The sequence below is a fragment of the Microplitis demolitor genome, chromosome 4 (genome assembly GCF_026212275.2).
Source record: "Microplitis demolitor isolate Queensland-Clemson2020A chromosome 4, iyMicDemo2.1a, whole genome shotgun sequence".
Classification (NCBI taxonomy): domain Eukaryota; kingdom Metazoa; phylum Arthropoda; class Insecta; order Hymenoptera; family Braconidae; genus Microplitis; species Microplitis demolitor.
In genome coordinates this window covers 19,193,965-19,209,249 of record NC_068548.1, presented here as the reverse complement: position 1 = coordinate 19,209,249, position 15,285 = coordinate 19,193,965, and the positions used below count along the sequence as shown (strand labels likewise).

The following is a 15,285-nucleotide window of genomic DNA, read 5'->3' as shown; positions in this document are numbered from 1 at the left end:
TTAATAAATAAAATAAAATTAATGCCTGCCACCCTGTAGATAATTAGTAATTAAATAAAATCGTAGCCCCTTGCCCCTAAGTTGCCATGTTTCCATTTTAACGATTAGCGGTTTAGTGGGTGACTATTGTATAGAACCATAGTAATAAAAAAAATCAAAGTAATTTGAATAAAATAAAAAGTAATAAAAGAAAAAAAAGTAATAAATAAAATAACAAATTGTATCTGAAATTTTATAGGACTGGTTACCATGTCAGGACAGGGAAGCGGTAGCACAAGCAGTTTGATGCAAGTGCTCGGTATGCCTGGTGGGTATCAACCGATGGAGTGCGAGTCTTCACCCCGTCACTCGTCAGGCCGTCGTGTAATTATCACCGGCTATCCATCCTCATCAGCCTCGAATGATGGACCCGCGTCCGGGCCAGCGTCCATACAATCAATGGACAATTCCCGAATACAAAGCTCTCTTGGCACTTATAACAGCCTTATACTACCTGGTATGGCTCATCTACCAGCCATGATGACATCCCCAATGATACAACAGCAAAATTTTTATAATTACGGTTACACGGGCACCGACACACACGGTATTGTACGGCAACCAGCCTCGGTGACGACCAGCAAACAACGTGATCCTGAACGAGAAGACAGTCCGATGGTTGGCGTATGCGTTCAGCAAAGCCCGGTCGCCATACACTGAATTTATTATTTATATTTACATTACTTTTCCTCGTAATAATATATATAAATATATAAATAAACAATTATCAATTATAGTAACAATAATAATAATAATTATTATTAATAATAATAATGACGATGGTGATGTGTTTATAATTATTAGAAAAAAAAAAAAAAAAAAAAAAAAACAAAAAAGAAAACTAATACGACGACTAATAAAATGAATAACAAGCAGGAAGAAAGAGAAAATGTAAAACAAGAGGAGAAGATGTTGATTATTATTATAAAAATAATAATAATAATGAATTATTAATATTATAATTATTATTACAATAATGTAAACACGACAGTCAGTTAGTCAATGGATTTCTTCACTGGGATTTTAACAAAAATATCCCAATTGTCAATACAATAGACGGCGTGGATCTGTACCATGTGCTAATTAATACAGTAATTTATTACTATCAATTTTAAAAAATATTTAACGATAACAAGAATTCAGAAGCTTAATAAAACCCTGTGATGACTGAAGCAGAGGCTGCTAATGATGTTAATTACTTTTTAAGTAGACGAAAAAAATTTATAATTTTAAAAAATGTATATTTTTTTGAGTTGTGTTTTTTGAAATTTTTTTTTTTACCAACATGACCAGCCCATTTTCGGGCGTAAACGATAAACCAGGGGTAAATAAGTTTAATGAATTATCAGAGCACCGTCTGTTACGACACGGCCTATGTGAGGATGAACCCAACTGGCCTCTCGGGCCCCGCCCGATTATAATCAACCTTCTCAAGCTGATTAGTCGGTATACATTAAGTAAAAAAAATATTAAGAAATCATTAATTTAAAATAATAAAGAATAATTTATAATTTTAAATAATAAATTTAAAAAAAAAATAATAAATACTTGGCATCCCTAAATGTGTGGCCTAGAGAGCAAAAAAAGTGATAATTACTACTGCGTATAAATAAATAAAATAAATAAATAAAAATATAACAATGTAACCATGTACTCCAATAGAGTTTTATACACGACGTCACGAATGTAATGGATTAGCTAATGTAATAGCGAAAGACAGTCGCATTGAATGCTAGTTATTTGTACAATACACTTAGGTGAATGATGATTATTATTATTATTATTATTATTATTTTTATTATTATTATTACATTAAGTAAAAAATAAAAATAATAAAAAACAAAAAAAAAGAAGAGTGCAGCTTTAGGGATTAGCTTTTAAGTGTGAGAAAGATTATATATTATTATTATTATTATTATTAAATAAATTGAAACTCGATTCTTTTATTGTTTTATTATAATAAAAAAAGAATTACGTAAAAGAATGAGAGCGTGAGTGTAATTGAGATTTAATGTGAGAATGAGAGAAACAAATTAAGATAAGTGTGTGTGTGATTTTTTTTTTTTTGGATATCTTTGTATGAATGGCGATGCCCTTGGCAACGCCAAGTGCGAACGTCAGTTTGTTTATGAACAAGGACTTGAAACAAACTTGGGGTTTGCAGCTTAAACAATACATATTTATACATAAAAAAAATAAAATAAAATTTAAATAAATATAAATATAATACATTGATAAGAAAGTTTAAGTATGCATATAAACTATTGAACAAGAATGATATAATCATACGCGAAAACCTAGGTACATTTATAATTAATAAACAAAATACACGTGTATCGTATAAAGAATAAAGGTTTAAAAAAAAAATAAATGAAAATTTCTTTTTCAACGCATCGTCATTGATTTTAGCCGTTCGTCATCGCTCCGTTTGTCATTACTTCCGGGATTTGAGTAGTAGAGGTAATGAAAAAAAAAATAAATAAATAAAAAAGAGAGGGTTGAAAATAAAATTATTAGTGTATCGTGACTTTGATGTTTTTATTATAATAATTATGTGCAATGAGAAGAAAAAATAAATATTTTTTGCTTGTGTGTTGAGTTTATAAATATCACGTTCATTGATAAATGGAGCTTCCATTACTGAAGCTAATCCACGTTTACTCACTCACGATAAATATACACAAGACTTACATTGTTACCTGCATCACTGTAAAATCCAATCGGATTTTTTTTTCTTTAATGTTATAATTAATAAAAAAAAAAAAAAAATGACCCTGAAGTTAACAGAAAATTAACAACATCTGAATTTTTTTTAATTACTAAAAAAAAGTAAAACTAAAAACTTGCACAAGTAGAAAATTAAAAACACTATAGGTGCAATTTTTCAAAATATTTTTTTTTAATAATTTATCATTTGAAAAATATCTAAAAATTATCAGACGTCGGCTAACTTCAGTATCAATTTGAAATAAATTAATTACCTTGCAAATTAATGATTAAGATTTTAATAAAAGGCATCCATTTTTTTTTATAAATGATTTTTTTCCTGAGTTTATTACATTAATTTACACTTTTTTGATAAAAAAATTTTAATGAAATATGAAATCTCATATTTATTATTTCTTTAATATCATATATTTTTACAATAGTTGATTTTTAGAAAGCAAACTGACTTTTTTTTTTATAAAAAGTTTAATTTTTTCCAATAAAAAAAAATTTTTACTGTAATAAAAATATTTATATTTAGTTAATTTAATAAATATATAATTTTTTTTGTTTAAATTAAATCATTAGTTCAAAAGATATAATTTGAATTTAAAAAAATTTATTTTCTAATTTGTAAGCAATATGAAACTTCCATTAAATCTAATATATATATACATGTATATATATATATATATATATCTCACGTCCGATACACTATAATGTATTTCTAGCTTAGTACCTGATGCGAATGAGTAAATAATTGTTTAAGAATAATTAAACAATAAAAATAAATAAAATTTTTAGCAGTTGTGTTGACTATAATTAATAAACGAGAAATAAAATAAATAAATAAGTAAACGAAAGTAAATTCTATTGTACGCGTTATTTATTGTTTGTAATTTTTTCTCTAACTATACATTTAATTACAAATTTAAATAACGAAAAAAAAAAGAATAATTAATAACGCGTACAATTAAATTCTAATAAAAAGAATTATTTTGTTTAATTTTTATTTTTAAATTTTAATAATTTTTTTTGTACAACAATAATGTGTATATATATGTGTGATTGCGTGTATTTTGTGTGAATAATTAAATACTTCTGCTCGATTTGATTGTCAAAGTGCGTTAATAAAAAAAAAATTAGTGAAGAATAAAAATTTTTTAAAAAAAAGTTTAAAAAAAAAAAAAAACGAATCTACTCAAATCAGTTTTACAGATTTAACGGATGCGATGACTTATTTTTGTTATTATTATCATCATTATTATTATTATAATTATTATTATTACGATTATTAATTAATTAATTATTATTATTATTATTATTATTATTATTATTATTATTATCAAAATTAATAAGCTATTTGCAGGGTAGCAATGCTAAATGAATTGTTTAAATTATAATTACTTTAATTTAGTTATTAATTAATTAAAGATTGAAAATAAAAATTAATTGATTAAAATAAAAAAAATGTACAAGAATAAATAAATAAATAAAAATAAACAAGTAAATAAAGTTTCACGTAATGATAAATAAAATAAAATATCTGGTTATAAAATAATTTATCAATTAAATCAACATACAAAATTGTTCTTACGTTACAGTGATGTTATTAAAAAAATAATTTGTATATTTTTATACAAATCTATAGGTCCTGCTGATATTTTGATCTGCCGATGCAAATAATTATTTAAAATAAACTTATTTAATTAATTAATTAATTAATATTTTCTGGTGATTATCGATGATATCCATTAGGAGTTATTGTAACCCGTCATGCATGCATTTACCTCACGTCAACACTCGTAGCTTCAGTTAATTACGGATGTGGATTTGATTTCGAATGAGTTTATATTTTGACACAATCAATATAATTATTAACAAAAAAAATAAAAATAATTTAATTAAAATATTTTTGACAGAAATTTAATAATTAATAATAACCATAAATATATAAATATATATTGCAATATTTATAGTTTACTAAATCTGTCAAATTATCTTTTACCTCAGCATTTAAATATTTTTATGATAATTGAAAATTCATCTGTCGCTTAAATTAATCATGTATACATTTCTATCATATATATATATATATATATATATATATATATATATATATATAAATTAAAAAAAATCGAGTACTTATGTGAGTGTGAATGTAGCAGACATCAGCAAATTAAAAATTATAAATAAATAGAGTAAATAATTAAAAAAAAAATATTTTTAAAAAATGCACTTATTAATTTTTAAATTTTTCAAATGCGTATTTTTTTTTAATTTTATTTTATTAATTATTTAGTCTATTTATTTGTAATTTTAAATTTGTCTGATGCCTGTTACACTCATACCCATGAATTTATTAATAATCGTCGGATATTACGTCCTTATTATTAATTCTGTACCCAAAAATCGTAATATCGATCAAGAAAAAATAAAAAAAATAAATTTTCTTGCGACTAATATATATGCCTATAAAAAAAAGAGAGGGAGAGACAGAGAGAAAAATATAAACTAAATAACACTAATTATTTTTACATAATATTTGAAAGGTGAATTTGCCTTTTCAAAAGATGCAATACTAGTATCGCTGACTGATAAACGCGTAATTTTACAAACAAAAAAATAAATAAATAAAAAATAAACTAGATAGATTTAAATTAATAATAAATATCACACTAATAGTTTAACTGCCGAAATATTTATAAATAATACTTTTTATTATTTAAGTATGGAGACTAAAATTTAAACGATAAGATTTTCGGGTATAGAATTACATTTAATGAGTTATTAGAGTTTAGATTTAATTATTAATTATTTTATGTAATAAGCAATTAAATTAATTAATTTTACAATGGCTAATTAAATGACGAATATCGGAGATTGTTAGTAAATAATAATTAATATTTTTTTGGCATTTAATTTAACGATAAAAAAAACTACAGATAATATTGAGTATTTATATTTATTAGTAAATAACAGAAATGTATACATAAATATAGACTAAGTGCTAGCCGAGAGATGTTCAATTTATTGTTTCAAATTTAAAAGTATTGTACATAAAATTTATTTAAAAAATATACGGCCATAATTTGGTTTTTTTTAAAACTTTTCTGTTAAAACTCAAACGAAATCACAAATTAAATCTTCAATAAAAAGCTTCAGTAGTGAGGCTCGAGTGCATAAGAAAAAAAATAAAACGTGAATAAATTCAAAAACTAAATGAATGAAATAACTTGGATCAATCAAGTCTCGATTGTATAATTTTTAAATTCAAGTATAAATAATTGTATTCACATCGATTTTTTCAGTTGTAAAAAGTCGCCTGCATTTCTATAGATAAAATAAGTGATAAATATTATAATTTTTTTTTTTTTTTTAAATTAAATGACGAAGTAAATAAAACATCACACTACACTTTTGTAAATATGCATCATTCATAGTCTTCAAATCGATGATAGTTTGCTCGTTAATTTTTTCTTTAATAAGTACATTAATAAAATAAAACTTAATAAAAATATCAATGATGAAAAACTAAGTAAAATAATTTTGACTGTTATGAAAAAAAAAAAAAAACTAAAGTAATTTTGGGTATTTGGTAATTACCTCAAGAACGTGCCGCGGCCAGAAAAATAAAATAAGTTTCTTAACGTCATGTGTAAAAACATTGTGTTCACAAATAAAAAAAAAAACTAATACTATAATACGACTGATTATGCCCTGATTCAATATAATTAATATATACGATTATTTCATAATGAGAATATATATAAATAATAATATATATATAAATAAAATAAAAATAATAAACTGCATACGCGATTTTTCTCTTTGAAGTATCGTTTAAAAATTGATGATTGTTTCAGGGCAAAAAAAAATAAAATTGTAATGAGTACATTGTGCTGAAATTGATTTAAAAGAAAAAAAAGAACTAAACTAAACCAAGACAAGTTTATGAGAAAAGAAAACTGAAAAAAGTTTTATCGAAATAAAAATAATAAAAGTTTTTAAATAAATAAAACTTGAACGTGTGAAGAAAATAAAAATAAAAATTGTATCTAATAACCTGTATACATTGACATTATAATTATTATTGTGATTATTATATACAATACTGGAATTAAGAATTTGAAACGATATTACATAAGATTAATAATAAACAAATGCATCTTTATCTTTGTTGCATGAGTTTATTTTATTTTATTTTTCTTTTCTTGTTTTATTTATATTATCACAAATCTGTATAAAAAAACTTAACTATGCCTTATTTTATATATTTTATTATTTATTCATTTAATAACTATATAAATATATATTTGCTCACCGAAAAATTTTCATTATAATCATAATAGAATTTTTTGCTATTTATTGATTACGATATAGTGAATAATAAAAAAAAAGATTAAAAAATTTGAATAAAAAAAATATTTGCCGCCTTTTTTTTTTAATCTAAATTACCCCTGTGCGTAAATAATTCTTAGACTTTTTTACTATCAATAGTAATTGATACAGTATAAAATGCGCGAAATTTTAAAAAGTAAAATTTAAAAATTTATTTAAAAATTCTTTGTCAAAAATTCATGAGTTACATATCCAATTGGATGACTACTAAATAATTGGCAATTCACAGTGATATTTTGAACATATCTCATATTTAAATGATAGCTTGTAGTAAAAGTTTATAGTTTTCTATTGATATCTTTTATGTATAAAATTTACTTGAAATTTTAAATTTATAATTAAAGTAAAAGTTGTCAAGGACAATTTAAAAATTACCTTGAAAAAATCAGCCGATTTTTTAAGTTAACTTAAAATCTCGAAAAATGAGTAAAATGGCTTTTTTTTGTATGGTTACATGACTCAATATCACATTTATAATATCACACGATAAAATATCAACGACCTGTACAGTGAGATCGTATTACGTCAAAATATCACATGATATTATATCGTATGATATTTAGTCGTGACACCATTTTGTAGGAAATTTAAAGGGTCGGATAATTATTTCTTATCATTTTTAGTGTATTTTCGATATTTATTATAGAATTTTAATTTTCAAATGTCATCAGATTCAGTAGAAAAAAAAAAATATTTATTTTTAACTAAAATTAAAAATTTGAAAAATAGTGGAAGTACTTCATTTTGTAGGAAATTTAAAAGGCTACAAAACCATTTCTTATAATTTTTAGTGTATTTCTAATATTTACCATTGAATTTTAATTTTCAAGCTGAGAACTTGAACCTTTTTGAAATGTCATGAAATTCAATTGAAAAAAAAATTGATTTATTTTTTAAAGGATTTTTTAACTAAAACTAAAAATTCGAAAAATAGTTTAATGACTTCATTTTAAAGGAAATTTAACGGGCTACAAAATCGTTCCTTATCATTTTTAGCGTATTTCCAATATTTAACTCAGCATTAATATAATTGTTGATACCAATGATTGTTGGAGTCTAAAATTAAAGTTTTTAAATTTCACGCCAAAATAGCGCGCTGCTAGTACCTTACGTTTCTAAGTACATTTATGTATCTCACAAGCTTAAAAAGAGTTTTTAAATGAAAAAGCCAAATACCGTTCATGAGAATTTTGACAAATATTTGTAACGATTTTGCCTTAAGTAGTTTTCCATGAGAACGTCACTTTATTACCGCAGTAGAGTTAGCAGAAAAAAAAAACGTACTAATGCTCAATGGTTATTGCAATGTCTCGTATTGCAAATGAAGAAAAATTTTTATTGACAAATAACTTGCAAAGTTTATTGTAGTTAATTACAACTTTTAAATATTGTGACAATGATTATAAATAATTAAAATTTTTTTTAATTAATATATCTAAATTTTACCACAACGCGAATTGAAGTAGTTTTTACTTTAGTGATAATAATTAAATGATTAGTTAATTAAATAATAAATTAAGTTATAAAATGAGTTTTTCAGTTAAAAAAACAGGTGGTAGAATGTGGCACGAAGCACGAAAACAAGAAAAAAAAATTCGTGGTATGCTTGTTGATTATCGGCGACGTGCCGAAAGACGTCGTGATTACTATGAAAAAATTGTAAGTTTTTTTTATATTAAACTTTAATCCCATAATATTTTTATACTAAATTATTTTTTCATTATTTTAGAAATCAGATCCAACACAATTTCTTCAATTGCATGGAAGGCCATGTAAAATTCATTTGGATGCGGCGATTGCTGCTGCTGGAGATAGTCCAGCTAATATGTAAGTAATAATAATTAAAATGTTTTATTTTTAATGAAAATTTAATGATTCTGAAGTTAGCCGACGTCTGGTAATTTTTTGATTTTTTTCAAGATGATAAATTATAAAAAAAAAAAGTATTTCAAAAAATCGCACCAGTAGTTTTTTAAATTTTCTACATGTGGATTTTTTTTTTTTTTTTCGTTGATTTATTGAAAAAAGTTCCGGAAGTTTTTAATTGTTTGCTAACTTCAGAATCAAAATTTAAAGGAAAAAAATACTACAAGTTATTTTTATTAATAGGATGCCATGGCAGGGACATGATGACAATTTGATTGATAGGTTTGATGTCAGAGCACATCTCGACTGGATACCAGAGCCACCTAACTCTGTTGACATCGACATACCGTTAACGAGTGAAGATAGACATATTAACTATGAGAGATATCGTATAATTGTCCAGAATGAGTTTTTAGGGGGTAATTTAATTTAATTATTCAATTAAATGTTACTCAATTACCTAAAAATGGGTCTTGTGTCTCTTCCCTACTATTAGTCTATTTTTGACACTGTTTTTTCTTCTATTTCAATTAAGCTCAAACTGATGAGTAATATAATTATAAAGCAATTACTCTAATTGTTAATAACTTGTGACAAATAAATTGATTTCAGTTACTGAAGAAAAATTTTTACATCAAATTCATTTGGAGGAACAATTTGGCTCGTCAACGAAACCGGAGTTTATAAAAGATAAAAAAAAATCAAGTAATAACGCTGCTATTGGTTACAATTATGAGACGGATGAACCAATACAAGAAACAACTAAACCAGATTTGAATTCTGCTGAAGAAAAAGCTGATGATGAAGATAGTGATATTGATTTAGGTATTTTGACACATGGATTCGACCTGAATTAAAATTACGAGTTGTAATGCCTGTTTAGTCAGTCAGAATAAGCCAATTTCAGGCCAACACGATTTTTTTTTTTTTTATGAAGTTTGAAAACATTTTTTACGCTGTATGTATATATACTTACAGTAAACGTCAAAATAATTGTAAACAATTAAATTTACAATTGAATTTGTTCACATGCTATTAGTCTTAAATTTTTTCGTTTCGAATGACTTCTAAAAATTAACACAGACTTTTAAAAATTCAAAAAATACTGTATGGCAGTAAATAAAATTAGGAGTGTGCGAATCGGGTTCGAATCGAATCGAATAATTTGTAATTTTTCGAATTATTCGTCAATTTTAGAACTAGCCAAAAGTTTTTTAATTATTTATAATTTTTCTGATCAGCTTTTAAATATTTTATTTATATTTAATGAAGAGCTTAGTTTTTAAAGTAATCAAAAATAATTTTTTTGTAGTTTTATGCCTGAGCTCTGCTTACGTCTGATGAAAATTTTAATTATTGGAAAAAATATTACAATTTTAAGTGGTTCAAAATAAAATTTTGTAATTATTCGTAAATTTACGAACTCGAAAAGTTCCGAATTATCTGAAAATTTACAAATAATTAAAAAATTTACGAATAATTAGAAAAATTTGAATTATTCGATTCGATTCAATACGAATAATTCGTAAGTTCAAACTACTCGCACCCCTATATAAAATGTAAATTTATTTAATACCAGCCCTTACTCTTGTCATCATTTTTTATCACACAATAGACTTGTTATTATTAAATAATTTTATTTCAATTATATTTGTATAGATATTTGTGTGGACGTATCACAAATCGAACCATCTCAGGCCCACGAGATGAATCAAGTTGCTCAAAAATATGGTTTAATTGGTGCTGACTATTTTAGCTTTTTAACGCAAGATTTTGAAGAAGCTGAATCTTTAAGACAAGCACGTAAACAGGAAGAAGAGAAAGCAATGTACTCGGGAAGAAGATCGCGGCGAGAACGTCGAGCGTTTAGAGAAAAAAAAATGATTGGACGTGTTATGAGTCCGCCTAGGTAATTAATAATAATAATTATAATTATTAATAACAGCAATGTATTAATTTAAAATTAATTATCATTTGTTTGGTAGCTATGCAGCCCGTGAGAGTCCAGAATACAACCCCTATAGGAAATCATCATCTAAATCACGATCGCGTTCAATTTCTCCTCCGAATACCGGACAGATTACTTACATAACTAGTTTTGGCGGCGAAGAAGAAACTCACGGTAGTTCTTCGCAAGTAACATCGTCGAGTACTAAAAAAATAAATTACTCGCATCTAAGACGGAAAGGATCAGATAGTCCGACTTTTAATCAGAGAACTATCAGTCGAAGAACCGTCAAGTCTAGATCAAGAAGTCGTTCGAGATCTAGAAATAGATCTACGCGATTTTATAGATCGCGAGATAAGCGACCAAGTGTTTCTCGATCTCGGTATATATTCATCACTTAAATTTATTGGATGACTTGATCAAAATTTGATTAAAATAAAATTTTATTTCTTTAGATCAAGAAGACAAAGATCTAGACCCAGAAGAAGAACAAGATCACGAAGTCGTTTACGTCATGATCGAAGCAGGCATCGTAGAAGTTCAAGTGCTTCACGCTCACGATCTAACTCTAGGTCGCGTTCTCGATCACGGTCACGTGGACGCAGATCGAGAACTTCATCCTCGAGTAAATACTCATGCTCAAGATCAAAATCCAAGTCACACTCTCGTTCACCAGGTAATCACCGTAAAGTAAGGCATTCTAAGTCAAAGTCGAGGTCAAGATCAAGAACAAAATCACCAGTAAGATCTAGATCAAGATCCAAGAGCCGTAATAGTGTAGGTAAAAGATCTAAAAGTGTGGAGAATAAAACGTCTACATTGCCAAGGTACTAAATTGCTTATATAATATTTTATAAATTTATATGTTCATTTTTTATTTTTTATTATTTTTTTTTTTAGGTACTATGGTCGTCGTGGAAAGTCTTCTAGTTTAGAACTCGAACTATCAGATAATGAAGATAAAAATTCACATAATGCGACAATAAAACCTCCAAGTATTAACACAAACACGTAAGTATTAATTAATTACCACTAAGGTACAAAACTGAATTATTGATACTTTATTTTACTTCATTACTTTTATAATGAAACTGAAGATTGTACATGTTTGACAATTTTTTTGTATTTTTATAAACAAATTACATATTAATAGAAAAAAATAATTTGAAAATCCTCAATACACATTTTTAAAAAATTTTTTTCTATTCGTATTAAATTCCTTAAATTTTAAATTTTAAAAAAGTGCCCAGTGTCTGTTACTTTCATTACTATAAAGAAATTAAATTTTCAAAAACTGATCATTCAATATAAGTTTTACGTCATAGCAATAATTGGTACATTTGATGAGAAATCATAAAATTTTTTTATATTTATCACAAACTTGAAATAAGAGAATATATAAAAAAAAAAACTGATTTATTATTGATATTTATAATTATATATAAAGTATGGAGTCAATAATTGGGTATTACTTCAGGGGCATTCTCAGGCAATGCCCCCCCCCCCATAGTTTTTAAAAATTTTCAATGACTTTTAGCTGTCATAAACGTATATAGATTTTCAAAAAAATTACTTACAGTTGATATTAATTAGGGGTTAAACAAAATTTGTTAAATAAATCTCAGTAGTATCTTCATGTCAATTTTATAAGTCAAATTTTCAAATTTTTTATGCTAAAATTTATTTACAAAATTTCATTCAACTCCTAATTGATTACTGCAAGTAATTTTTTAAAACTTCTGTATCTGTGAAATTGCAACTGTGGTGTTCTTTTTTCAACTAAAGTTTTAATTTTTTTACAGAAACAAGCCAAAAGCAGGGCTAAGTACAAATTCTGGTGGCGGACACAAAGTCAGTAAGAACCGTAACGCTTTTTTGAATTTAATATTAAAATAAAAAAAAAATATTTATCGGTAGACAGATACCATCGAACCATTTATTCAGTACCGAATAAAATTTATTTTTATTTTATTCATTATACATAACAATTGAAAAGACCAAAAAAAAAAGCATTGATAAGACGTAGTTTAATTAAATATATTTAAATTAGAAATAAGTTTAAAAATTCAGTCAACAAATAGATTTATTTAAATTACTTGTTGAATGAAACTATAATTTAAATAACTTTGAAATAATTAATTGTTCCATTAATTATTTTGCTCAAGTTCTTTTGATATTTCAGTCGGTGAAAATTACACCTCAGGAGCGGCTTAAGAAAAAAATGCAAACTCTACTAAATCGTCAATGTAAGTTTATTTATTTAATAATAATAATAATAATAAAAAAAAAAAATCTATTTTGTTTGAATGTAGAAAATATTTTAAGTAAAAATTTATTTTTTAACAGTTAGAGCAGATAAAAAAGCCGAGCAAGCACGAATTGAAAAAATGGAACAACAACGACAGGATCGCGAAGATGAAATTAGAGAAATGTCTTTGAAGCTTCGTAGAAAGTGTGTTACTTTTATTAATTAATTAATTAATTGTTTTATTTATTTTTATATTTATGAAAAATAATCTAGGTAAATTATTAATTTATATATTTATTTTTGTCATACAGACAAAGAGAAAGAAGACATCGTTACGAAGGCCATAGTACTGATTCACGATCTTCTATTTCTCGATCACCAAGCCCTGGTCGTAGTCCTAGACATTCATCTAGCCGTCGCGATCGAAGAGATCGCGATTCACGTGACGTAAAAAATGATGTTGACAGAGAAAGAGAACGAGATCGAGATAGAGACAGAGATAGGGATAGAGATCGAGACCGAGACCGAGATCGAGATCGAGATTCTAGTAGGCGTGATAGAGATTCTAGTAGACAGGAATCAAGAAGACGTTACCGAGATGGTTCACCGCGTTCTTTAAGTCCGCGTAGTAGTCGGTAAATAATAAGTTAATTTTCATGATACCAGCATCGAAACTTTAAGTTCCAATGCGAGTAATCATGAAAAATGTAGTGTGTAACTCAGGATGAAGCAGGTTTCAGACTGCGGGTGATGGCAGCCAACTTCGACCTGGTCTGAAATCGTTTTGTTTCATTCCTTGTCACACAATATACTATTAATTAATCGGTATTTAGGCAGTTTTACGGCTTCACATATTTTTTAAATTCCCGCCTATGACTTGGGTTTCTCAATTCATATAATTAGATAATTTTCAATTAAAAATAATAATTTATTAATTGTCATTGAATAAAGGCAGCCATACTGAGTCCATTAGTATACTCAAGATAAAAGAATCATTTCATTATCAATCAGTTGTTATTTACATGCTAATCAAATTTATCAAGCGATATATACAATACTAATAATTGCGTAGCTTGTCAAAAATATCCTTGACAAAAATCTTCTCGCCAAAATAATTTTAATTAAATTGCTTATTTTAGTTAGATTTACTACTTTTTTTAAATTTTTAACTGCATTAAAAAATTCACGGAGTGAAAACGGATTCAATCCGGAGTAAATGCGGAACAAATGACTGTTTTTTTTTATTTAATCTTCGTGGAGTCAAATTCACTTCAAAGGAGAATTTAATTAAATATTTAAACTTCGAATTGGAGTGAATGCAAATTTAAATAAAATTCGTAATCACTCCGAATTTTTTGCACTATAGACCTTATAGTTTTTTATAAAAAATACGTAGAGCCGCCTTACCCTGATTAAGAAAAACGATTTAATCCATGTCAAGTGTATATTTATATATTAGGCAATTATAATTGTTTTACATCATTTCAAATAATTTTTCTTAACCAGGATATGCACAAATACCAATTGATTAATTTAAAAAAAAATACATCTAACATAATTATAATTTAATATTTTTTTTTTCAGAGGCTTGGTCGATTATTAACGTTGTAGACAAAGTGCACAATCTTCCATCCAATTATAACTATAAATAAAATGAAATAATATTAATTATAATTATAATTATATAACGAATTAGCTAGACTTTTAAAATTTTTAAATTAATATTCGTCTTCTCTAATAAATGTTATTAATAATATATATCAGCGAAGTGTTTTTCGCATTTCGTTACACGTCTGTGGTGATTGTTATTTTATTATTTCCGCAACGTTTAAAATTTAAAAAATAATTTTTCAATAAATATGTTTATTATAATCAATTAAAAATTTTTTTTCATTGTGTACTACTCTTGTAACTTTAGTTTTAATTATTTTTAGCAGTAATCCATCCATAAAAATATATGATACTGAAAGTAGCAGACTTGAAAAAAATTTATTTCTTTTAAATAAAGAAATAAAATATTTTTAAAAAAACTTTCGAAAATTGCACATCAAAAACTTTTTGTATATGTTATAAAAAT

General features: G+C 25.5%; 3 protein-coding genes across 8 annotated transcripts in view; 2 read left to right on the top strand and 1 right to left on the bottom strand.

Annotated features, from left to right (window-relative positions):
* Positions 1–4,108, top strand: part of LOC103568234 (serine/threonine-protein kinase minibrain) — a 50,978-nt gene extending 46,870 nt beyond the window's left edge. For 3 of the 5 annotated variants that reach the window (XM_008545000.3, XM_008545002.3, XM_008545001.3), the window contains exon 10: positions 239–4,108. In XM_008545000.3, coding sequence (XP_008543222.1) covers positions 239–699 — 461 coding nt within the window. In that variant the 3' untranslated portion in view covers positions 700–4,108. The remainder of the gene's footprint in view (positions 1–238) is intronic. The other 2 variants (XR_548855.2, XR_548854.2) reach the window with 2 other exon arrangements.
* Positions 1–15,285, bottom strand: part of LOC103568232 (inosine triphosphate pyrophosphatase) — a 103,135-nt gene that overhangs the window by 56,241 nt on the left and 31,609 nt on the right. The gene's annotated exons all lie outside the window — the stretch shown is intronic.
* LOC103568363 (CLK4-associating serine/arginine rich protein) lies at positions 8,421–15,041 on the top strand. The gene is made up of 13 exons (XM_014440950.2): positions 8,421–8,805; positions 8,876–8,973; positions 9,256–9,431; positions 9,625–9,837; positions 10,672–10,921; positions 10,998–11,342; positions 11,416–11,787; positions 11,861–11,971; positions 12,763–12,811; positions 13,143–13,206; positions 13,307–13,412; positions 13,520–13,843; positions 14,793–15,041. The coding sequence occupies exons 1-13, from the start codon at positions 8,674–8,676 to the stop codon at positions 14,809–14,811; spliced, it is 2,259 nt and encodes a 752-aa protein (XP_014296436.1). The 5' UTR covers positions 8,421–8,673; the 3' UTR covers positions 14,812–15,041.

Bases quoted from the DNA above. Each gene is read 5' to 3' on its own strand.
- LOC103568363 (XM_014440950.2), top strand. From the start codon at position 8,674: ATGAGTTTTTCAGTTAAAAAAACAGGTGGTAGAATGTGGCACGAAGCA. The intron at 8,806-8,875 runs GTAAGTTTTTTT...TCATTATTTTAG, and splicing joins GTGATTACTATGAAAAAATT to AAATCAGATCCAACACAATT. The intron at 11,343-11,415 runs GTATATATTCAT...TTATTTCTTTAG, and splicing joins CCAAGTGTTTCTCGATCTCG to ATCAAGAAGACAAAGATCTA.